Source organism: Electrophorus electricus, chromosome 19, assembly GCF_013358815.1.
Source record: "Electrophorus electricus isolate fEleEle1 chromosome 19, fEleEle1.pri, whole genome shotgun sequence".
NCBI lineage: Eukaryota > Metazoa > Chordata > Actinopteri > Gymnotiformes > Gymnotidae > Electrophorus > Electrophorus electricus.
In genome coordinates this window covers 7,041,356-7,066,689 of record NC_049553.1, presented here as the reverse complement: position 1 = coordinate 7,066,689, position 25,334 = coordinate 7,041,356, and the positions used below count along the sequence as shown (strand labels likewise).

Sequence of the window (25,334 nt, the reverse complement as noted above, 5' to 3'; positions counted from 1 at the left end):
GAGGCACGGGGAGAGAGCAAGAGGTCGAAAATCACGTCACAAAACATCCCCGCTGAAACCCAGTGCCACCTCCCTCCGGCTGACATAGCACAGGTGCGCGCTACCTTTTTTCATTGCCGTATGACTTCTGTGCAACTTTAGCATGTAGGATCAGAACAGTTTGGTCTCCTCGCTCCTTCAGATAATTCCGCATCGCTTCTCTGGAGATCAAGACACAGAGAGAGGAAGAGGAAAAACAGACAAATAGTTAGTTGATTCTTCGTGAAAGACTAACCTTGAGAGAGGGTCCAAGCCACTGGGTGGTCAGCCATGGCTGGATTTGACAATAAAGACGAACTTCTATACTTAAATCAGGACAAGAAAATTAAATGCGCTTCCCCCCCCCACCCCACCCCACCCTTTCCTTTTTTTGGGGAAGTTGCTCAAGTCATTACAATTCTTCATGTTTCCCCACATGAATTTCCAGCACGGTCAAACTAATATGACCTCCAATTTTTTCCAAGGTATGAAGACGTATGACCTGTTTAATCTGTATTCAAGTTAAAAACATTCCCAACTTATATTTACATTTTGTGGTAAAACTTCCTAACTGCCTTAATTATTCATTCAATCTTATACATTTCATATCAATGTATTTCTAATCAAGGCTTTGCAATATATTGTACACCGATTGTCATGAAAACATAGGCCTTACAGCCTTCTAGTACAACAGGAAGCTATAATACGTAAAGGAGCGCTGTAATAAAATCACAATGTTTTATCGTGAGCTGTGAGCATCCTCAATTATCTAAGGCATTTCAGGTAAGCAATCTTTGGGTGTTTTGATGAATCATGGCATTTATATGATCCACTGCAGTTGTATAACAATACAATCACAGTATTAGTATTCTCTTGGTCTTCCTATATTATACAGCCCTATCATTCCTGTGCTACACTGCTGCAAAAACAGTTAAATTACCAGTATTCATCTGTACAGCAACATGTAAAATATGTTGACTCTTCTGCTGTCCTAGGACAGCATGTCTGGTTAAAAAGAAAGCTTGCTGAAAATCTACATGGGCTTCATAGCCACAGTTTCCAAGAGTTGGACTGGAAATGCAGACCCAGCTCTGATTAGCCAATTCTCTAGTGAGCGTAACTATGTATTGCTTGCAGAGAGCATTCGAACACCATAGCCAAGACCCTTAACCTCAACAGCTGGGGGGTCTTTAGGAAAAATTGTGTGTGTGTGTGTGTGTGTGTGTGTGTGTGTGTGTGTGTGTCAGGGGGGTAATGAAGGGGGCAAAAGGACAGAAACTTTGTGTGCCTCTCTGTGTGAGTGCAAGAGGTAAGACTAAGGGAAGAAGAATATAAAACCTCTTAGCTCATGACCAAAGAATTCTGATTTCGTGGTCAAATGGTGCAAGATCAGTGTTTCAATTACTTCAGTTAAATAAAAAACATAAGCACATTTAACTCTCTTAACATGAACCCTCTGAATACAAGTTAAATACAAAAACAACAACTTAACATTGCTGCAGTACAACACAATCTGTACATAGGGCTCAAACGAAACCAAAAGGACAATTATTGATTGTCTGCAGAAGACGAAAGATGCACAGGATGCACAATCTGCTAAAAACACTCAAGCATGCAGCACACACGTCGAACGCTCCATTTGCACAGATGTCAGTGACACCTGACACGCCAGAGGACTCGAAGGGACACATAGTAATGGTGAAAGCAGGTCTGTCTGTCTCTCTCCCTTTCCCTCTGCCTCTCTCTCTACACACACGGTACACTCCTCCGTGCCACACAGACGTCCTTCGCACGCTCGAGTTAGATGGTCCTTTGTTATGGAAAGCATGGGGCCCCTTGAGACATGGAATAGGGAAGGAGAGAGCGTGGTGGGATGGAGAGACACAGGAGTCACAGCACAAGAGTTACCCTTACCGGACTGGCCTGGGGCAAACACAGAACACAAGGCGTACACAGCAGACCTGCACGCTACACCCCAACACACACCAAAGTCTGATGAGCAGAACTAACACAGCTAACAGTCTCACAGTCACAAAAGATTTTGTGATTTTCATGTGTGTAGCAAAGGATGTACGATTTGAAATATAAAACACATTAAAATATGGTTGTGTCTTTATAACATCCACTCTAATGGACCAAATATTGAACCATGATGCATGCCATGCTGGCTCACAAGAGGTACATAGCTCTGGCCAGTTCCTGCAGAAAAAAGATGATGTCATCCTTCTGCAGCCTATGTCATTTGATAGGTCTGATATGGTGTATGACCTGCATGTGCACAAGTGGGATATATGTGTGTGTGTGTGTGTGTGTGTGTGTGTGTGTGTGTATACGTACACGCACGTGCATATGCGTGTGTGTGAGAGAGAGAGCGCTAGAGACAGAGAAAGAGAGACAAAGATAGACAGATGGTGAGACAGATAAAGAGAGAGTGAGAGAGAAGCATTCACTAACAAGAGAAAGATTCTTTGATGCACACCTTACGATGTGTACCACAAATGTTTTTTGGTGCCGCACAGAAACCACTCCAAAAAACTGCAGCAGTTGTCTTTGGTCTCCCTCCAAGACTGGAGCCTTTGGTTTGCATTTCATAGAAGTGGCCTACTAATGCCGTGTGGACCTGAGCTCTTCACTGCACAATTCTAAATCAACATTCCTAAAGCATGACAATGCTGCTCTTCACCAAGGTTGTGTGTTGCCCAAAACCGTACAGGCTTTTTATTATGGCAAATTGTGTCACGCTCGTGTGCACGATTGAGCATCGTGGACAGCCACGGTGGCACACTTTCCCAACAGACATCTGAAAAGCTTTGGAATGTCCCTGCCAGGTCCCGCCAAAAGCTTACTGCCATGTCTCAGAGTCAACTGGTGACCACGTGACCCCACGAAAGAGAGGCGCATTGCACCTTGGGTACTGTCGGCACATCGCAGGCCCCCGTATGCGTGTACGCATGTGAAGGGGAAGCCCTGGGAACATGTGATTTTGTACACTTCACACAAAAACCACATGCCCAACACTCAGCTAGCTGCTCTCTCACAGACCAGGAACAGCGGGTCAGGTGCTTTCCAAATCCACCTCTTCCTACAGCCATCATTTTCAAACCCACTCAATTTGGGCAAATTCATTTAAAAAGGTAAAAGGAATACATAAATACAAGTTCCAGCATGACATTTGAGTGTGTACAGATCCATGCGTGAAAACAGCCACTCACGACAGAAGAAGAGCCCTTTGTGAGTCAAACGTTTCCTAAAAGGATATGACACATAAGGGCACTTCGGTAAGAGTCCGTGACATGCCAACACACAACAGCAGATCTGCATGCCCTTACAGATGCACTAACAAGGACACTTAAAGGCATGTGCACCATAGAACGCCAGCCTTCAGGATTAGAACAAAAGTGCTTTGCCACTGACTCACTATCAGCACGTCGATGTCTATGTGAAGACAGATGACTATTTCACTGGCGAAATGTTCGAGCACGTCTTGCTATTCATTACAGAGTGCTTAATCTGCTGCAGCAAGGAATAGCTTTGGATATCATTGCTTCATCACACCCAGAAATCAATTCTGAGATGCGAAGGACCACAATGGCAGCAGTAGAGGGTAGGAGACAAGTGAGGAAGTTAATGGGATTGTTTGGCTTTTACAGCTAGATATGCATAAAAGAGGTATATGTGTTGCACCATCTTGCACTACACCCTTATACAGAATCTGTTATGAAATGCAGCCATACAAACACATAGATGGCACCATGGTCACAACCAGCTTGATCACACTGTCCAGCGCATTTAGGTTTAACACGTGCCGGCCGCTGGCACCGTAGCCTTCAGAATACTGCTCTGCTGTCTCCCCCAAGTCAGTAATAACTGATGGGGCTTGAAAGGTGGGATCTGGGAGTCTTTCAACACTGGGCCCAGTCCTCATCTTACCCCTATCTAACAAGCACACAGCTGTGGCCAAGTGAGCAAGGAGCAAGAGAAGAAGCCTAGGGCAAAAAGTTGAGAAGTAGCAGGCACCCTGCCTTTGGTAACTAAGCCACAGAAAGTGTCTTTCTAAGGGGAAGTAATCATGAAGAGTGTGCACTCTGCTTCTGGTGCCCTTCAGTCACAGAGGTAGACTTTTTAAGGGGAGAGCAATCAGGAAGAAGTGTGCCCTCTGCTCCTGCTGCCGTTTGTGTGTGCACTCCAAATGTGGACACACTTTGAGGAAGTTGCTGAGCGGTCATTGGCCATCAGGTCTGGATTCTTGTCTCTTCCAGCCGAGTCATTTTCCATCTCAGTCACTTTGTATCACCACTCCAGAGACTCAAACAAGAGTCAAACACTGGAGTCATCGCGGGAAGCCTATGAAAATCACTTTGGTTCCTCTGCTCCTTCCACTTTTGGAAAAAAAAAAATGCTCAGCCTCTTATTTCCCCTCTGAGAATGGAAAAAGAGAAAAAAAATGGAGAGAGCGAGAAAGAAAGAGAGAGAGAGAGAGAGAGAGAGAGAGAGAGAGAGAGAGAGAACGAGAGAGCGCAATGTATTGTCCTGAAAGCCCACAACCAAACCCCAGTGGAGGCCTTAGGGCCTTGAGCCAAAAGCACTTTAATTTTCAGATCGGCTATAAAGAAACCATAGCCATAGCCACAACACAGACATATTATTCGCCAAGCATCCAGTGACCAGTATGAAATCTTTTAAAGAAATACATACCACAAAAATCCATCCCATAAGACTATGGCAATACATGTAATACCTGTAGGTACTGTTTCCTTATGTTGACACACAAAATGCTTCAAAGCTTAAGCCATTTGGTGCTCCATTGCACTCATTAGACTATTTGCCTCTTTGTTTGTGTTTGTTTGTTATCAGATGACGATGGTCTGCTTACCTCGTCAGGCGCTGTGGTTGAGGGCGCTCCCCAAACTTCCTGTAACGAGAGGGTAGGAGAGAGAAAGAGACAGCACATGAGAGAAGCTCTTTAGCAAAGCTCAGTGACTTCTAACCACAACATAAACATTGTGCAATTTTGTGCACAGAAAACACCTGCGAAACCGCCTGAGTCCTGCGGATTATTTTTGCGGAGTGCATTTCTACAGAGGGGCACAGGTACACACCCACATTGCACAAACAAACCAAAATTGTTTGTCTGCCATAATTCATGGTTACTGACATACTCTTGCCCTCAAATGTCAACATGATTGGCAAAGACATACAAAGGCCTGCAGCTGCTATAGCAACCTTGGGACAATTTGGTCACATGACCATGTGTACAAACACCAACAGGTGGCTGGGACTGTTTTGTCTTTCCGGTAGTCTTCCGCAAACAGCAGCACCGCAAACCTCTCCTCGCTCCCCATGATTCTGCACCAAACTAAACCTGGCCAACCTTCAACCTCAATAAGCGATAAGTTGACAACTTTGCATCTTTGCATGAAGATGTCAGTAGCATAGAAAAACACAAAATCACACTGTGAGAGTGAATCTCAGAGTTTGGGTGATACGTCTGAGAGAAAATGAACTCACAGTGATATAAAGCTTTGAGATTGGGCCCTGTGAATCTTGGGCAAAGAATCTCAGACAATTTAAGGGTCTGGAGAAAGAGCTCAGTGCTTGGCTATGAAGGATTACTACTCAATTCATCTACAAAGTAATATCCAGTAATACTCAGATAAGATGAGAAATATCTTAACAGGTTTCTATTCATGGATTCATCTTACAGTACCCAGTATACTGGAAGGGTAACTTCTTACTATCATACTGAGAAACAGTGAACAGACATGGGCTTATGTGAAAACAAGGCACAGAAAGCCCCAACTGAGTCAGTTTTATTCTGTACAGTCGCTATATTTCATGACGGCCAACTTTGACCCAGATTAAAAAAGGAGCCTCTTTCTGTGATTTAGTCATCTGTTTAAAGGAATCACAGATCATCAATGTACAAAAACTTGTAGGAAAATGTATGGTTTTCCTCTAAGGTTGCAACTAAAGTCTGTCAGCAGTTTAGTCATATCACGAGATCAATCATGACATCATCCTCTTGTACCATGTCCCAAGTTTACTCAGGCCAGTGTGGCTCTGTGCCTGAGCTGTGGTATCCTAACAGAGCTGGTTTTAACTATGGCACAAAGCCTCCAAAAGTTCATATTTAGCAGTGAATGTCCTTTGTGTTCAATTCATTGATTTCGGTGTGAAGCTGTGACAGCAGTGATTGACATAGTCTGGTCAGTGAGATAGGCCTTTGAAATCTGGATATTACAAAGACAACACAGCACTGCCTCAACTGGTCAGTGGTCCAATCAGCTAAAGATTATAACATGCCCATGGTGTAGTTTGTACTAGCTGGACTGGGACCAACACCACATGGAGAGCATTTTCAGCCATCATTACATTTAGGCAGAAATGTGCTTTCACACTTCTGTAAAGAGCCTCTGTCAGCATACTGAATTGGGTTTATTAGTACTGAGGCAAGTTAGCTACATGTAACTGCCCATACAGGGGGGCACCCACCTCAACACCCCCCCCCCACCCAGTCCCCCAGGGCTCCAGCTGAACTGACAGCAAACTTGAGCCCTGCAAGGTGGCAGTCTGGAGACAGGGGAAGCTGCAGAGGGTTTTAAATAGAAGAGGAGAGAAAAATCAATGGCTGGATCTACCAGCTCAGGGACCACAGGGAGTTGGGGCAGGATCTCCAAGGCAGTCACGCCGGCCCTTCCATGACATCACGGCTGGCCACAGGCCAACGGGGTAAGGGCAGCTGCCGTAGTGCGGAATACCAACAGCAAAACGGGTAAAGATCGGGAGTGGTTAAAGCGTCAAGTAATCTAAACATACAATACCGCTTACTAACTTGCCAAATGAGAGATAACCAAATAATCTTTTACTGAATGCACAAGCTATAACAGTTGACTGCTGGATGATTTAGCTAGAACTTAGGATCCTTAGTACATGTATTAACACTGCTATTAGCAAATTTATGCTGCTAGGCTTTGAACACCACCAATGTTATTGTCATATGAAAATTAGAATTTCATATAAACAACTTAAATGTCCTTCATAGAGGAAAACAGAAAGCAGACAACATGAGACACTGGAAAAGACATGAAATGGAGGCTAAGGATGGTGTGTGTGTGTGGGGGGGGGGGGTTTCAGGCACTTATGGAGGAGAACAAGGGAGAAGATAAGAGAGGGACAAAGAGGCGATTGGGTGGGGAAATGGGAAGATCGCGAGAAGGATAAAACAGGAGGCAGAAGAGAAGAGAAGAGAAGAGAATAAAACAGGAGGCAGAAGAGAAAGACTGAAACAGCAAGAGAGAAAAAGACAGAGAAAGCAAGAGAGGGTGTGTAAGTAGAATAATTATAGAGCTGGAGATCAATAAGGTTCCCACAGTGTAACGTTGATGTTTGGGTGGATAATGGATTCCAGCCTCTTCCAGGCAGCCCAGGCCCACTGCTGTGTAGTCCACAGTGAGAGGTCCATCTGAGGCTACGCGGTTGACCGACACCCCCCAGCCTTTCTCTGGATCTTGACTCTGCCACTCCATCATTACTGTCACTATCAAACTTTCATTCCACTTAGGTTTAATGTTAATGGTATTTTTAAAACATAAGTTGCTGCAGATGCACAAGGGCAGGCAAACCTAAATGAGAACCCAGCCTTAGAAGAGTAAATGAGAACATATCTGAGAACGCTTAAAAAGTAACAGGTGTACATTAGGTGTGCATAAATTGGAATGTTAGAATATGCTGCCCAGATCAATCATATCTGTCCAACACAAGTTTAACAAAAAGGACTTTAACTAAAAATCACATTTGAAAGGCCACTACTGGGTGAATCATAGCATGGCACCTGGTTGAAAACGAAAAAGTCTAATACCACAATCATTATTCTAACAAGTGAGAAAGCAACAACTCAACTAAGTGTTCAGTCCTCAAACTGTAGTTGCATCCTAAAACTATCCTGAAGTTGTACAGCTATCCTGAAGCTGTAATTATGTCCATATTTTCATATACAATTGTAGTTTTCGCGTAAGCGCCCCCTGCCGCCAGATACATTATTACTTTATTATTTATTGCCGTATTACTTTATTATTTATTACTGCGTTTCAACTGCTAAACTTGGACAAACTGCAAAGTCGTGAGTCAAAGCTCACTGATAATGACAGATGGACATTTACCGTAAACACCACAAAACTAAAAATGTAAAATTATCACAAAACTGAAAATCATCCATAGTGTGGCATACTCTCCACATGGAAGTGCTCATCTTTTGAGCTTCACTCAGCTGTGGTTAAAGGTTAGGCTGCCATACAGAAGCGAGCTGTATCTACACCAAAAGCACACGGATGCATAACTCAATAAAAGCAGCAGCTGCACCAATGCAGAAGAAAATGTACACTCTTTCACCTCTTTCCACATTTGGCCTTTTAGAGGATTCAAAAAGCATGCCTTCAATTCACAATATCAGTTGTGCACTGTTAACCATGGGGGTGAGGAGGAAACCTTAGCAAGAATGCTATCAGGGTTGTACAACATACTGTTTGTTAGGCTAATCATTATCATTATATAAGCCTAGGCCTCATCACAGAAAGTGCAATACGCAATTAAGCTCTCTAACAGATCACACAATTTTTTTATTCCATTTTGCAAGCATTCTAACCATCCTCAGGCATTTCCACACAAGTGTTCTAGGTCTGATGAAGATTAATAGAGAAGCAAATTTGTCTTCATCAGTAGTGCCAGAATTAAATTGGTTGTAAAAACCAAGGACACACGGTGATGTGAAGCACAACTCTTACATAGCACCCCTGGTGTGGTGCCAGTGTACAGCTCCCCAACCTAGCTCAAGGACATAGAACTGGGTTGAATATCAGAGAGGCAGGCTGAAGTGAAGATTTCTCTAAGAGTTAATTTAAGCCTGTCCTTCTTCATAACATATGGAAGTTGTTCTGGTTTTAACAGCTGGGTTCTCATGGAAGTGATGGCTGGCTATTTCACACATTTAATTACTTACTTTCCCCTGGTTCTGAAAGTAAAACCTTATGTTTTGCCTCCCCTTGCAATTGATAAACAAAAACGCAAAGAGAAAAATTGAGAGCTGACAGCTCGTTAGCCAAAATCTTGCTATTACAACCAAACCATGCAAAACTGCTTAGCTAATAGTCGTATGGATTATGTTTTAAAATCCCACAAAAAATCTGAGACATGAGCAGCAGTCAAAAAAACATATTTATCTAAAAGATGGCTTTGAGCACACTAAAATAAAGCTAGGTAAGTAGAAATTCATACCTCAAATTAAACAACAGACGATTATAATGGGAGTATAGGGGAAAAGTCTGCCAACAGGAAATAGTATTCAATTAACATTCTTCATGTTATGAAGAGTAGTATTAGCCAGTCTTCATTATTGAAGGGTTGTCACAGTCCCAAGTAGTGTGAGAGACAGCTGGGGGACTGAGTTACAAATGAGAATTATTGGGCGCTTTGCATCCAAAAAAAGAAGACCGTGGAAGTCAGGAACCAGATGAAACTAATTTCCACTACCTGTCAATGTGTTACCATCTTTTTAAAAGGTGTCAAGAAAAATAATGTGTGAATAAAAAAAGTGTAAGAAAGTCCATGAAACTACCATTTCCTTATATTCTGAGACAAATAGACAAAAAGTGCAAAACCAAGAGCCTCTTAAAGGTGTGCTCTTGTTAACACATGCCATGTCGAGTAATCAACAGTGTTTGCACCCTGCAGTCTGAGTGCAGTAAGTAAAAAGTTGGCAACCAGTGTGCTGGTAGGGGCTACATATCAGCTCGCCACAACACAATCAGTGCTTTTGGAGAAACTTTTTCTGCCACATTGTGAGCCGGTCTGGAGAAATTAGTCTTAGCCTCACTTGAGTTCACAAGGACAAAAAGGTCCTTGCTTCTTTGTCTACTCCTCACATCCTCACCTCTCTTCTTCTTTCTCTCTCTCTCCCACACAAACACAGAATGAGAGAGAGAGAGAGAGAGAGAGAGAGAGAGAGAGAGAGAGAGAGAGAAAAAAAAACTCACAAAAGGTGCAAATCAGAAGGTGAAAAAACCTGCAAAGATAGCAGCCGAGGCCGTTTCCTGTTTGGTCAGTGAGGTCATATATTGAGCCTCTCTGCCTTCATTTGTGACTGTGCAGCAGAACCCTTGACTGTCCTCCACAGAAAGTCCCTCAGTAAGGAGCTTCACATAAACTTCAAGGAGAAAGCAGAAAGCACACACAGCACACCGGTCAGAGAGTCCATTCACTCAACACGCAGTAGTACCCCTGCCGCTACCAGCTTAACGAATGGAGCTGCAGGGAAAGTTGAGAGGGGAAGAACGAGAGAAAACAAAGCGTGAGGCTATAGGCAAGCGGCAGCCGCCCACATTTCCCTCCCTTGGACACTTCCAAGAGGAGCTCAATAGAGGAAAGGGAAGTTCTGTGCGAACTGTGTTTTAATCTGTTTTTCTGCGCATTATCCAGTTTTTGCTTCCTTCCCTCCACTGGTCCTCACCCTTCATCCCAGAGGGAGAAGAGGAAAATGTCCCCTTTCACTCTGGCAGGCGAACACTAGTTCACTAGAGTTGAGTAAACCAAACATATGTTTACTGCATTCTACTCCTCATTATACTGGCACAGAAACACTGTGTTTCCGGGGTTGCAGCCATACTAAAAGTGCACATGGTGGATGTGGTTTTATTTACAGGATTCAAGACATTTCAGAGCAAACAATTTAAATCTTAGAAAATTATTCAGTAGAAAACAATTTCCTGCACAAAATCTGTAAACTGTTACCTCTGTCCATTCTAAAACTTTGATGAGCTCACATGCCAGTATATTACTTCCTGCTGCATGAAGAGAGTACATCTAGCTCAAGGTCACTGAACTGGCAGAAGTTTGAGTCATTATGGGTGTTGACTGGCTCAGTGTCTATATTAAGTGATGTGGGGGGGGGGACACTCTCCCTTTTCCAAAAGGAAGTAAGAATGATGTAATTTCACAACCCAAAACTTTGGCAGGATGAGCATTTCCTACATACATAGGATGACTGAGGGTCATGTGATTGAGATAAATTTTTTTAAAGGGGATAGGGTGTTGATGCAAATTTAAAATAATTTCAGCAAGCAAATCAAATGAGATTTCTGTTAGCATATCTAATTAGTGACATTCTGCTAATTGTTGTCTTTTGTGGAAAGTTCAAGTAATTACAGGTGTGGCTAGACCAATCTATTTAAATTAAACTGTGCAATACAATCAGCTATGGTAGTGAATAAAGCGTGTCATTAATTCACAAACCACAACAAAGCACATCATGGCACTTAAGTTAAACAGTTCTGCCATACTATACCTAGCTAACTGGCTTATTTTGTTATGGTCATCCTCAGTGCTGCTAAATAAAAGGCTGGGGAAAAGGATATAGCGGATGTCAATAGAGTTATTAAATGCAATTCCTGAGCACAAAGCAAGCGTCTCCAAAGGACATTTTGTACACCTAAGGAGCACATTTCTCTCGCAACACAACCATAAAAAGCAAGTGAAGATGAACACTTTATGAGAGCAAAATGAATGCAAATGATGTGAATAAATTAGTTTAGCCGACTGTAATGAAGTAAAAACAAAAATTATTACAAGAACATGGCATATTCTTGATTCAAACATCTCAGGCCCGAGTTAAGAGCCGAGTCATGATTCAGTGTTTAGTTCAGCATTTGCACCTTGTCATGCCTAGTCAGGGTGGGGTGGGTCATACATATGAACTTGCTCCACCACTCTCGCCCCAGCCTCTTCTCTTACACTAATACTTTTACAGAAACTCTTTCCATCACAAAATCTTTTTTTTTATTTTTACATTTTTGTGACCAAGTCCAAGCTCAGCCCAATCGAGGCTTCACTCTTGAACCCACACCCACCCTGCAGACCACATGGGAAACAGTGTCAAGTTCGTTCACGCACTGCTCATGAGCAAAAGCAGTCCAACTAGGAACTGTGGTGGAAAATGGCATGATTACGAAACATATCGTGGACACTGACTGGGAAGTGACGCCATTCATCATCAGTGGCCATTTAGTCTTGATTACAAAACGGATTCAGTGCTCTATTTGAGGAAGTGCATCAAATACAAGTCAGTTTAGCCAATCAAATGGCTTGTCAAGAAACAGGAGTTACTGCTTTCTTACTTTGGGCAAAGCATGATGACCAAACAGCACATGGCTGTTCTCAGTTCTGCACTGAATCTAGATGTTATTGTGGCTCTTATGACCGAGATAGATGGTCATTTGGTTCAAAATCCAGACGAATCAATTAGCAAAAGCTATGCAAATGGCTCTTTCACACCATGTACTTTCTCACCTCAGCATATTTAAGACACATATTTGTCACCAAAACCAGATATATTGTAATGGGGGAATGAGAATTGAGAATTCTTGACCAATTTAAATGTACATGCAGAGAAATGGCTAAAAGAGTGAGAGACACACACCCGGAAAAACTCAAACCCAAGACTCACATTTAAAACAGGGGCACTAACACCACAGACAGACATGCACTTCTGAGAAATGATACAGCAGAATGATCATGTAAAGGATGTTGTCAGTGTTATCAGGTAAACTCATCTCATCTGGCATTCTCTCATATTTGTCTATTTCATCAAGGGAGCAGCTTCCAATAGAGTTATAGAGTTATAGCTATAGTTATCAGAACACATTTTAAATGTAAGGCAATGACTTCAGAATTTGCTTCATGCTCCATTTGTAATTTATATGTTACAATTTGCTTCAAAATCTCCAGGAGCCATATTGTTTAATAGAAGTTATTTTAGCCTCGTGTCCAGGAGTGCCTTTTGTCCGGTTTCTATCACATTTTACTATCGAAACAGTAAATCTATGGTATGCAAAAGTATTCATAATGTGCACATGTATTTTATAATGTAATTTATTTGCATTGTAAATCGTTTCAGTGGTGCTCTTACACATCTCACCTCCTGCATGTCTCACATCTTGGCACTGTGCACTGTGGTATCCTCTTGCTCTCACACATGTTGGCAAAAAGCTAGCTGGTACTTTTCAGCAAATCGTGAACAAACACTATGTGAATGAAATCAGACGTGTGCATCTTCTTATACGTTTACACATCTTTCAACATCGCTGTGGGAAAACGGTGCAGATTACCGGGCGCTTACGTCAATGATATTATCAAACAGACAGGAGTTGATTAGAAGTGTGGATACCATTTCAGGGCTATGGGGGTTAGGGGTGGGCGGTTTTTCTTTCCTAAGACAAATGTGATAAAAGTTGCTGCATAATTCAGAAAAAAGGAAGAGGTCACTGTTGGCAGACAAAACCTGGTTTAGGTTTCTGTGGTGTGTGTTTTTGTGCTGTATGTGTATGCATGCACAAACGCGTATGCGCTTAAAAGTGTAAAAATGTGAGTTACGGTGTGTTGGTGGGCAGTAAGTTAGAAGCATATCCGGCCTGTCAGGTGCCTGCAGGCAGAGAGATAAATTTCTGAGAGCTAACTGCTCCGACTACGTTTACAGTGGTGGCTTATTGAGAAATGCCATCTTCCTGATGTCACTTAACAATACAAGCACACCCTGCCAACAAAAGCATTTTATTTGGTGTCAAGAACTGGATAATGAATACAAATTTATGGGACCAGGTTGCTGCTTTTGTGTTATATTGAATTTCATGTCATTGTATGGATGATTATTAAGCTGGGACACACCACCGGTGGTCAGCCAGTATCAAGAACCGGAGACAGGCACTTCAATGTGTTCAGACATTGCACTGATTATTTGCTGTTTGTTTGTTTGAATGACTGATTAACCGATTGATTTTTTTGCAAGCCTTTGGATTCCAGCATCTGGTTGTTGTTTTTTTAAGCAAGAACTACTTACAAGCCAAGCCCAAGTTGTTCCTTGTGAATCCTGGGCACAAAGTTCAAAGTGAACAACTTTATCTTTTGATAAGATTATAAAATCACACTACAGATGATTGTTCCATATTGGAACTTTTAATTGGTGAAAAAAGAGCATGTATGTTTCAAAACATAAAACAAACCACTTCCATGTAAGTCCTGCAGTAAGTTGTTGCAGGGTAGAGTAGGGCTTGGCCTGCACCGTGCCAACATGCACCAGCCTGGGAGCCAAGCACCACACTGCTGAGGGGACACAGCTCTATATAAACATGACCCTGTGCGCCAACTTCCAAGGAAACCTGGATGTATAAGAGGAAGACAGGAAGAACTAAAGACATAATTAGGGTAAACCTGTTCCACAAACTGTCTCTAAGCCAAAATCAGCCATACGCCATTCCTTGAGATCAGTACATGGACCAGGGTAAAGGCTTTTTAGGTGCAGAAGGAGTTTGTGGGTTTTTGGGGTGAATTTGATCAGGTCACTTTGGGTCATCGGATGCATTGAAATGGAATTTGGCTATGCTATGGCTTTAGCCCCGCCAGTCAGAAAAGATTTAACACTACTAATGTACTTTATGGGTTATTTCCATTCCTCTGTATCAAAACCTCTAGGAAGTAAGAGATGAGTGGAGTCCTATTTTGGGGAGCAAAAGTACTCACTAAGACATATCTCTAATTTCCCTAAATACGCCACCCCACTTCCACACCAATGGCAGAAAGGGTGGAGTGCACTGGAAGAGGGTCAAGCTCGGGTAGTTCTGTTTTGCTTGTTAGGCTCGGTCGGCTTGGGTCGCCTGAGGCAAGGCACATATGGCTGGGCCCACAGCACCAGTTCCTTGCTTGTCAAGGGGATATTTTAATGACAGGGAAAAGTCAAAGAACACTCTCCCTCTCCTTCTCCCTCTCCATGACCACTTCCAACATCAAGCAGGGCACATAGAAGCTCCATATGGGACTTTCTGGAGCGCCGTTTTGCTGTTGGCTGCTCGCCTAAAACAATCACCCGTGCGCATGCACACACTATGTGTATGCTTTCAGTCCTGGGTGTCTTGGACACACTAGACAAAAATATGGGGGGGGGAAGGGAAAAAATATGATCAGGGCAGGTCTCTTTTCACCGGTTTGTCTCATGCCCCACCTTGGGTAGGATGGGCAAAAAACTCACTCTTCCTCATGGTGTAATATGTACACACCTCATACATATACTCAGTTGACTTTAGCTGGCCATCACTTGCTGGCTCTCTCCTTTAGGAAAAGAGCCAGTTTTGGCTGCAGACACGATGAGATACAATATGCTGTCTGGTGGGGGAAAGGGGGGGGGAGATCTACTACATCAACATTTGAAATGGTGTTATGTTTCAGTTGCAAAGCTTATAAAGAGACTAATTGGATTGCCCTAGAATGAATCATTTAATTTTAATGCGATGGATCCAATTTCAGAGCATAAGTGTGTTGGACACACTATTTGCTTTCGATTCCTTTAGAAATGAACAATCACAGAGTACAAGGTCACATCTGGCTAGTTTCTAGGACTGTTATTTAAATGTAAAAGAACCAATACAAATCAAGTACCATCTCTACAATTTAAAAATCTTGCACCACCAAACATCATCTATAATACAATTTTTTAATTGCTATTTTTTCTAAATTGTTACAAACTTGAAATTATGAAACTTGAGGTAGCTATACAGATTACATTTCAAGTGCATAATCACCAGTGAAAATCTTTTTTTAATGTGTGAGAATAAGCCATTAAAAAGTCCACACTTGTCTGGTGGTCTTGATGTCAACATTGCTTTGTGTACAGGCTTGCTCCTACTGGGAGATGACTCCATAATAACTTTCAACTCACAGCAAAAAGGGGCTTTGATGGCAGCTTCAACAGCCTCCAAAAATCCTTCTGGTTTGTGCCAGACTTTCCACACTGTGGCATTGTTATTTTTTTTTGGATATTCTCATTTTGGAGTGAACCACAGCTAAGTTTCAGCAAAGGCAGAACCTATTTCCAATTGGTCAAATGTTGTCACCTTTGTTAAGAACCAAGTGGGGTGAGATGATGGGTAGGTGTGTTATGTATGTATGTACGTATGTATGTATGTAAAGATGTGTGCATGATTTAAAATAGCATTATTATTTACAGATTAGCTATGTGCCGCCACCCTTTTTTCCTTAGTGCGTGTGCACATATGTCTTTCTTTGAGTAAAAATCTTTAAATAAATAAAAATTAACAACAGAAGAGAGTGCTACACTTAAAACAATTTAGTAGTGAACAACTCTACCTCACAGTAAAACACTGGTATAGTTGGTGGAAAATTCTATAAAGACATGACAGGTCCATTAGTTCTAAAAAGGTACACTTCCACCAAAATAATTTTTAAAACAAATTCAGAGGAGAAATATCTCCAGCTGGTCAAACAAGATTTTCATAGCTCCAAGGCAGAAAATACCACAGAACGAACTGTTGCATTGTGCAACCAATACAGGGAGATGTGAAACAAAACTGCACCATTCTCAGAAAAAGAATGGCTCACATGCTGTTAGAAATTGCTCTGATCTGATACCACGAATCGGAATCAGGTCATTATCAGCAAAAAATGCTGGATCGGATAACAGGAAAAAAACCTTTAAGGAATCCAATCCGATACAATCACAAATCCAGCCTGAAAATAGCACAGCAGTGCTTTGCAGCAGTGCACAGGTCATGTGATAACAGCAGGTTAGTATGAGCAGGTCACGTAATAACAGCTTGAGGACAGTTAATACAACTGTAGAGTTTAACTGCTATTCACATTATTTATCAAAGCTATAATGTAAATGCAAATATCCATGCACTCATACACACGTGCTGACTTGCCTTGCTATCATGTAGTTGTGATAACCCAGTGTGTGGGACAGGGTTGTCTGCCTTCTAGTGAGAGCATTTAAATAAGTAGTTTGCTGTTAACATGCTGAGTTTTAATGTGGAAAATTTGAATAAGAAGCTAGGGAATAAACTAATTTAAACTACCGTTAGATTTTGTTTCTGTTGGTTTTAAGCGGAAGTTGGGTGAAGAGAGACTTGTAGTACAGGTATTCCCTTCCTGTCTGCCCACTTAGTGCCTGGTGTGTGGGGGTATAACAGGTAAAACAGCAATTTACCACTGAGATTCACAAGAAGAATCGTACTGTCAATATTAAGTTGACGTGGAAGTACAGTTGCAAAAAAAATTCTGATGAACTACAGTATAAATTTCAGGAGTCAGTGAGTGAGGCAGCTGTACTGAGCAGAGTGAGAGAGCGAGAGGAGTGTGAGAGTGAGTGTGTCTGTGTTTGTTGGGAACCCACTCAGGTGATGACCAAGGCAATAAATATCATCTAACTAAAAGAAAAATTGTTTGGCATTGGAAGGAAAAAAATATTAATGTTTTAGTCTTGTAAACAAAGTTTTTTCTGTTTTTTATCCATGCATGATGTATACTATATTTCTACAGATATAATAAATATCACGCAAAAAAAATTCCCAACAACGTTTGACCCAAACATCTCAACCACAACTCCACAGTGGTTTTTAAGGAAAAGAAAAATCAGCTCAGTATCAGAAAGCTGATTTTGTGCCATCTCCACATAATTTTAAAAAGTTACAATATACCAATTATTTTAATGTTTATAAGAGAATATCTAAAAGCTTCATGATGAAAAGAGCAGTCTTATATCTAGAGATGTGCCTTAATCTAAAAGTTGCATGGTGTTTTCATAAACAATCATAAGGGTTGCAGTGGTTTATTCATGGAGAGGGGTCAGTTTGTTTTCTCATCCAGTCACATTACTCATCTCATATCCTTTAAACCACTGCGTTAAGCAGGAGACAGGTGTGTGCACAAGGTGCAAATTCAAAACAGGCAAATATTAGCTGCAATCATACATTCGAGTAATTAAAGCAGTGCTTATATGGAACAGGCTTCAAATGCCATGCACCAGAAAATAGCAGTGAAAACCAAGTATGTACAATGCAATAAAATACAAAAAAATTAACACGTGTCGAGTTATTTTATTCATCTCTGTGAACACTAATGACAGTCAGGTTTTAGTATTGTAATCTTTAAACTCTTCTTAAGTCACTGTTGTGTTGATCAGCTAGTTAAGCCCCATTACACGTAAGCATCCAGTTAGATCGCTATGGTATAGCAAAGGATGCTTTTCTATATCTTTACAGTCTGACAGCAAATTTGGAAGCATCAACTCCATATTCCGTGTAAATGTAAAAGCTGACCTCAATGAAATGGATTATCTTATGGTAATGTAAAAGCAAGCTAATGAGCGAGAATTACACAATTACACACAGCACTGTGCAGAATTAATGCAGGATGAAGTTACATATCCTAATCCTAATATTGATTAGTACTCATGCACTATAATTGGTAGCACAGCATCCTTGCAAAAAAAAAGATGAATTCTCCCTCGAATTAAGACAAGAAAGAGACACCTTTTTAATGGAAGTTTCAATGGAGAACTGCAGAAAGAATGCAGAGCATGAAGACCTTTTAGAGTAGGCTGGTCTCATAGAATATGACTCCAAGCCCTTGCACCCACATTGACCCGTCCCCTCTTTCTTTATCTTGAGCACCACGAAGATTCATGTGCAACAGAGAAAAGGGCTGGGACAAAGCAGCAAAGCATGTTGGGTCAACATTTGCATGGACACTGTCAACCCCATCATGTTAGCTCCACAGGACTTCCAAGTTCTAAATGGGTCACTGGTCACCTCCTGTCCTTTTGTTGTGTAGTGGTCTACCCATGACCCCTTTACACTTAAACAAACTGTGCATATATCCACAGCAGTCTGCACGCCAGTGACATACCTTACAATGTTTGGATAACTTTTCATATCCTCAACCTAAAATGCTATAGAGTGCAATCAGAAGCTTCAAAAAGCAGAAAGGAAATAACTTTCTAATGACACAGTATGAGAGGGAAAAGAAGAAAGTGGTCAGAGATTTTAAAATCTCCCCTAACCTTTAGCCCACATGTGAACCCTAGCAGGGAGCTAAGGAGGAAGAGAGATGCTAGAGACAGAAGGTGTTTGTGATACTCTGCCTGTGTCACATACCCTACCAGATGGTTTCTGCCTACTGTTATGACTGACAGACACACACATACAAAAAAACTGCTGCTCCTCGATCACTGGGGGTGGGGGGGGAGTCCCAGCTCCGTCTCTCTCTCTCTCTCGCCTTCTCAGTTTGAAGCACCTCTAAGCGCACACCTTCCTCTCCGATTTCTTTGCCGCTGCTGCCTCGCCCAGACCTACTGCGCCTCTGCCGTCAGCCCATCCCCGTTCCCTGGGCCACAGAAGCGCACCTTCTTCCACAGCTGCTTGGTCAGAACCTCACCACCTTGACAAAACAGAGCTGAATGTGTGAACTCCGCTACTCTGAGGGAGGCCGCTAATGCCGCAGCACCGTAAAATGGTGAATTCTGCCACTTTTGTGTTGATTAAACATGCTGGCCAGAAGCATTGTGATCCGCACACTGCTCAATTCCATGGTAGACCTGAAACTCCACTCAATTCCATGTGAAAACTGAAGCCAGTCAAAATAATTATGTGGATTTAAAGGATTCAAATGGTGGCTGGAGCTGTGATTACCTTTGAATTGTTTAGCGGCATTTAAGTTATCATTACTGTACACCTAAATTGTGGTTGGCTTTGTTTGAAACAAGGAGACAGCCATGGTAATGCAGGTTTTAGACACATATCTCATCAACAATGGTTTAAGCAACCAACATACATCAGCTAAATTCTAACCATGCTAGTTCTGCTCTCTCAACTTCTCCCCTAGACATACACCAGAACAGGATACTTAAAACTGGTGCAACAAAGAAAACAGTAGTAGAGGTTTTAAAAATTAGTCTGAACAAATGTCTATTTTAACCATATGAACAAGTTCACTCTTTCAACCTCTTCCTTAATCCAATTCTGTCAGTAGCCAAAGCATTTAAAATTAAGTTCTTTATGCGAGACCCAGCCAAGCTTCCTTACTCTAACCTCCTGCTCACACCCTCAGGTACATCTTTTAGTGTAATGGCCCCTTTGGAACTCCTTTCCATTCTCTTCACCACTGTTCTTCCCTTTCTGAGGCCAAACATCAAACCTTTTGTCTTCCTACACTTTCAATCTGCATCATCTGTACTTCCAGTTGATAAAAACTTTACGCTTCTTCTAATTCATGTTCCCATCGGGTCTACCTACTCAGTACCTATTTGTTTGTTATTTTGATGCCTACAAGGCCAAATATACAAAATGTAATTGGCCATTCTGCAAATTTCAACTGAAAAGTTAGAAGATTTGTATGGCATAATAATAGCCCGACAAGATCTGCCACTACAGCTTTTCTCTTTCCTGTTCTTATGCATATTGCAGCAATTCATAGTGTCACAGTGAGAAACTAAATGTCATTGCTTCCAGTTACTAGGCAAACTCGTATAAACAGCTACACAAAAGAAAAATCCTCCACCCCTCTGAGTATACCCTGTCAGTCACAGTCAGTCCACAACACATAGACCTTTGTCTGCAGCCAAAACAAACAACTTATCAACACAGGACTGTTTTTCTGTGCTAGAGAACAGGCATTCTGATAGTTCATATTCCAGGTTAAAAAAAAGTTTAAAAGAATAAAATATATTAATTAATGGAAATAATAATAACAATAATAAGATCAAAACCATTTATTAGGATATTATTTCATAGTGAGGTGATATTTAGTTCTACATTCCTATCTTTTCAGTACAAAATTCATAAATACATCCACTCTTTTTAGACAACCGACAAGATAAAGAAATTAATCACTTAAATTAAGTACAAAGTATTTTTTTACTTGATAATTGCAAACAGAGTTAAAGTTAGTGAAAGTGATGAAGAATCAGGCAGTGGTATTCACATCATGTTTTCTGAATGAAACATGCTTGAGGTTAGACAAAAAAAACAGAACTGCTGACACTGAAGAGAGAAAAGTTCCTTTGACTGTTCTGTAATCGTAACCGACGGACTGGGGCGAGTATGAGGAAACTATGATATATAAGTGCACTGCAAACAGTGCTCTGCTCACAAGCTTTTTTTCCCCCTTCTCACACATAAACCAAGCCAAGGAAAACACAATGGAAGAATTGGGATTTCTGTCCATTCCACTGTTTCATGAAACTGCACTCCCCTTTCTATCCTAATTCCACATTTTGGCTCAAACTGATAATGACGCTCCGATTACCTGTCCTCTCTCCCTGATAAAGCTAAAACCACTCATAGCATTACCAAGCTCACACAAGCAAATGATGTGTCTCACTTTTTCATAAGGTACTGCAGCCTACATTTAGCAAAAGAACAACCCACTTCAGATAGAGGATAGTCAATCACTAAGTCAAGTAACGAATCAATCAAATTGGAGCAGTAATTTCAAACAGTTTTTAACATTTCCACAGAAATCCAAATTGTCAGTATAATCTTGTACCACCTCTAAAACCAATACACCCCCCTAAATGTATGCTCAGGCACATTTCATACAGATACAACTTAGAAGTTAAAAAGGACCACATTTTATTCTGGGTGACAAGTGGACTACCAGCCAAGCTAAATCGCAAAGAAAACTGCCATTTTGTTCTGCAGGTTTCTTACGTGACTGAAACAATGCAGCTGGAAAAAAAAACAAATAAGCATTCTCACCCCACAAAATCAACATATTTTAAACCACGTATAACTTCAATTACAGCTCATGAAACTTTCAGCCTTATTACAAGCGGCAAGGTTATTTTTTACTTCCTTCTTACTTGATCTCTTAAGATAGCAGCCACTTTGTCACACTTCAGAATTAGTTGGTTTCATAAGAACCACAAAGAAATGTGCTGTGGTAAGATTCAGGGGGACCCTATACATGTATCCTTTAATGGCTAACTAATTAAATGCTTAAATGAAAATAAAATTGGGAGTGGGGTGATTAAATACATAAAGATTCATTGTATATCAGAACAAATCTCTTTAAGCTCAGCAACTTCTCCTCTTTAGTCTGCTCATTCACTATTTCTGTTCTTCTCCATGTCTGTCTCTCACTCTCACCGTCTCAGACCTTTACCTTAATAATGGGCATTAAGGAAAGGTAGAGGGCTTGTGGGAATAGTTCTCCTTTAACACATCTCACCTCTCTTTTGCTAGGACAGGCTCCAGCCATAAAGATACACACCCACACACCCACACACCCGCACACGCGCGCACACACACACACACACACACACACACACACACACACACACACACACACACACACACACACACACACTCTTTACTGTCCCTTGCAGGCAGCTTTTATAGTGCCATTTTATAGGACAGAAGGGGCTAAACTTTTCTTCTTCTGGCGAACAGCACACATTCCAGGAAAACTGAAGAAAAGAAAATTAAAATGTAAAAAAGAAAGAAGAAGAAAAGAAGAGAAAAAAAACTATGGTGCGGTAAATCAAATCCTGTTCCCTGGGGGCATATCATGTTGGAACAGGTGATTAATTCTTTCATCATTCCAAGTGAAGCAGATTACTGCCCAAACAGCAAGAGTTTCTGAGTGCTGGTTACACCTTCTGCCCTAAAACACAATTTTCCAAGATTATAACAAATGACAGGAATTGTTTGTGTTTTATTTCAGCAAAAAGGGAAACCATTCTGTGGTGTGTTCCAAGATTTGTATACATTTTTTAGAACATTTAAAAAATGACAACTGCTAATATTGAATTGTCTTATACTAACAAGGTGCAATCTACACATTTCTCTGTTTGTTTTTCTATGACAGAAATATTGTGCTTGTTTCACTGAAATAAAATGTATTTCTATCAGATATTCAAAGAGAAGAAAATAAAATATAGTAAAACAATAAAATTGAACACTGAAATTATACACAAATCTTATTCATGAACAAGAATACAACATGGTCTATGTAATGACTCTACAATTATTTCTTAGACTTTCAATCATGCAATCAAATATGATACAACAAATGATAGAGCCATCAGTTTTATCATATACCCAAAACCCAAACATAACAGGATAACGGTGAAAGTGCACTTTTAGCAATCTGACATTCAGACTATATATTTCCATTCAGTTTCCTTGTTTTCTCTTCTGCCATTGATATTACACGGTTGTTAGTGAACTGGTGTATATTAATCCGAACTGGCATGTGCCACAAACAAACTGGATGGGCGTATCAAAAATTGGGTCTCGATTATACACCCCTTGTCTTCCAGTGAGCATTCTTAGCTAGTCCCACAGCTGGGAGTACGCACTCCCACTAAGGCCCATGAACTCAACTGCAAAAAAGAACAGAGCAGCCTTCCACTCAATATCTCCAGCCGCTGACGCAGCAATGCCATCGCTCATGCTAATGAAGCCTCCTTATGTCACTATAATTATATTTATGTTTTTCTCCTCTGCAAAAATCACTAACTGATGCCATCTCCCTTCATCCCTCCTTCCAGATGGACAAAATCAGATAGACAGGTGGCTATTCAGCCAGTGGCTAGCTTCGCTGAAGACTCAGAGGGAGTTCAGGTCTGCTGGAAAGCCCCCAAATGAGCACGCACCGCCAGCCCCCCCCCCCTACCCTGTCTATCACCTACTGGCGTGAAAGCTTGCGAATGGTAATAAAGGCACTCTTTTTATGAACACAGAGGGGAAACTTCGAATAATTGTAAACTAAATAACTATATTCTGAAGGGGAGTTAACTGTATACAACTAAAGTATCACTGCAATAATAGATTATTGATCAATTATAACAATTGATATACTGCTGTATGCAGTAATCTATATTTAATTTGGGCTGGTAAATTATTAGTTACCACTCTAACTTTTCTAAGCAACCGGTGCGAAGGGACACCAAAAAATATGCAAAATGGGTGCCTGTGAGCGCAACTGGAACTAGAGTGGGGGAAGAAAAATCCTCTTGGAAGGACTGGCTGTATTCATCATAGTGTCCAATAGACAGACGTCTGATGTTGGATCTCTTGTAATCGGTACCTGCCAACAACCATGGGGGCTTGCAACATTTTCTACATATTGTTCAGATTTGTCTATAAGTGACATATTTCGCTACTGTAACAGAAAGGGAGGCAAGACACACTCGCTACGGAACAGCGTTAACGGTAGCGCTGTAAATCGTAGATTGTAAGCGTTTAAATTTCAGGCTACTTCAAGTCGGGGAGCTTTAATATCCTCATTTGCACTCGACATCAAATAATCATTTGTCTGCAATGCGAGGTCGATGGGAAAGCCAGTGGGGCTATTCGGTAAACGACGTTTAACACACACGTCAAATAATGTTTCTTCTCACGTCTGTATTACAGTACTCATTGACATGGAATATCATAGGTAGCTAATCTAACATGAGCGGACACAGACCACAATGCAGACATCCAAAGCAAAGCGATTGTAATTCAGCCAGCCGGTGGAGACGAGGCTCTCCGAAACAAAGCAATTGTACCTAAGCTTGAACCATAAATTTCATTTCAACATCAGGTTACGCGCATGTGTGCAGTGAATGTATTAAAATTATATTGAACTGCTTTATCGTGGCTTGTCTTTACATCTACATTTTAATAATATCGTATTGCTAGATTTTAATTGCATCGAAAAGCTACACAAAAACGGTCTTTAGTAGCTAACTGTTAGCTGGCTAGCCCTCAGATCGCATGCAGGCGTAGCCTTGTGCGCTGGGTTCAATGCACAGACCCATAACACAGCGCAGGGTAGCAACAGTCACTACAGAAGAGCTGCTCAAAGGGGGAAAAACACAAACACACACAGTGCACAAAAATAAACATGCATAGCCACGGAAAAGAAGCAGCAAACAACCGAAACGGGAATCATGTCTGTGGGCTGAAATTCGAGAGATCATTTCAGCAAGAGTAGCTTCTTATAAAATGTTTGACTCCAACACCGCCACCAGTTCTGAATCTCAGACTTACCCTGTCACAACAGGCGCCATCTTCCACAAACTCTCACCAAAACTCCAACACTCGCGAGATCCTTTTCCCCCAGACCAAGTAGCCGCCGAGACAACACAAGCCGACTGGAGATGAAGGGACGAGGGAGAAAGAGAGAAAGGGGGCGGGTGACGAGGACAGGAGAAGGGGGGGGGCAGGGAGAGTGAGAGAAAAGGGCAGACGCCACAACAACAGGCGTGGGAAACTTCTCACATCTCGCGAGAGTAAGAAAACTCTCACAATAGAACAGTGTAGAACTGGGCTCGTACCATCGCGAGAGGGGCGTTGAGCGCAGGGGATGGTGGTGTACGCGGCTGAAACAGTCAGCTATTCCCACGCAGACTTCGCGCTTTGGCACAAGCAGCATTGTAGTTATCAAGAAGAGCACCGAAATAACTCAGACTCTCGTTTGATAATCTTTTTTCT

The 25,334-nt window shown here is 41.5% G+C and overlaps 1 protein-coding gene across 1 annotated transcript in view; it reads right to left on the bottom strand.

Annotated features, from left to right (window-relative positions):
- Positions 1 to 24,994, bottom strand: part of rbpjb (recombination signal binding protein for immunoglobulin kappa J region b) — a 37,398-nt gene extending 12,404 nt beyond the window's left edge. The window contains exons 1-3 of the mRNA XM_035519694.1: positions 24,891 to 24,994; positions 4,892 to 4,930; positions 105 to 200 (exon numbers count right to left, since the gene is read on the bottom strand). Coding sequence (XP_035375587.1) covers positions 105 to 200; positions 4,892 to 4,930; positions 24,891 to 24,910 — 155 coding nt within the window. The 5' untranslated portion in view covers positions 24,911 to 24,994. The remainder of the gene's footprint in view (positions 1 to 104; positions 201 to 4,891; positions 4,931 to 24,890) is intronic.
- Between the last annotated feature and the right edge of the window lie 340 nt (positions 24,995 to 25,334).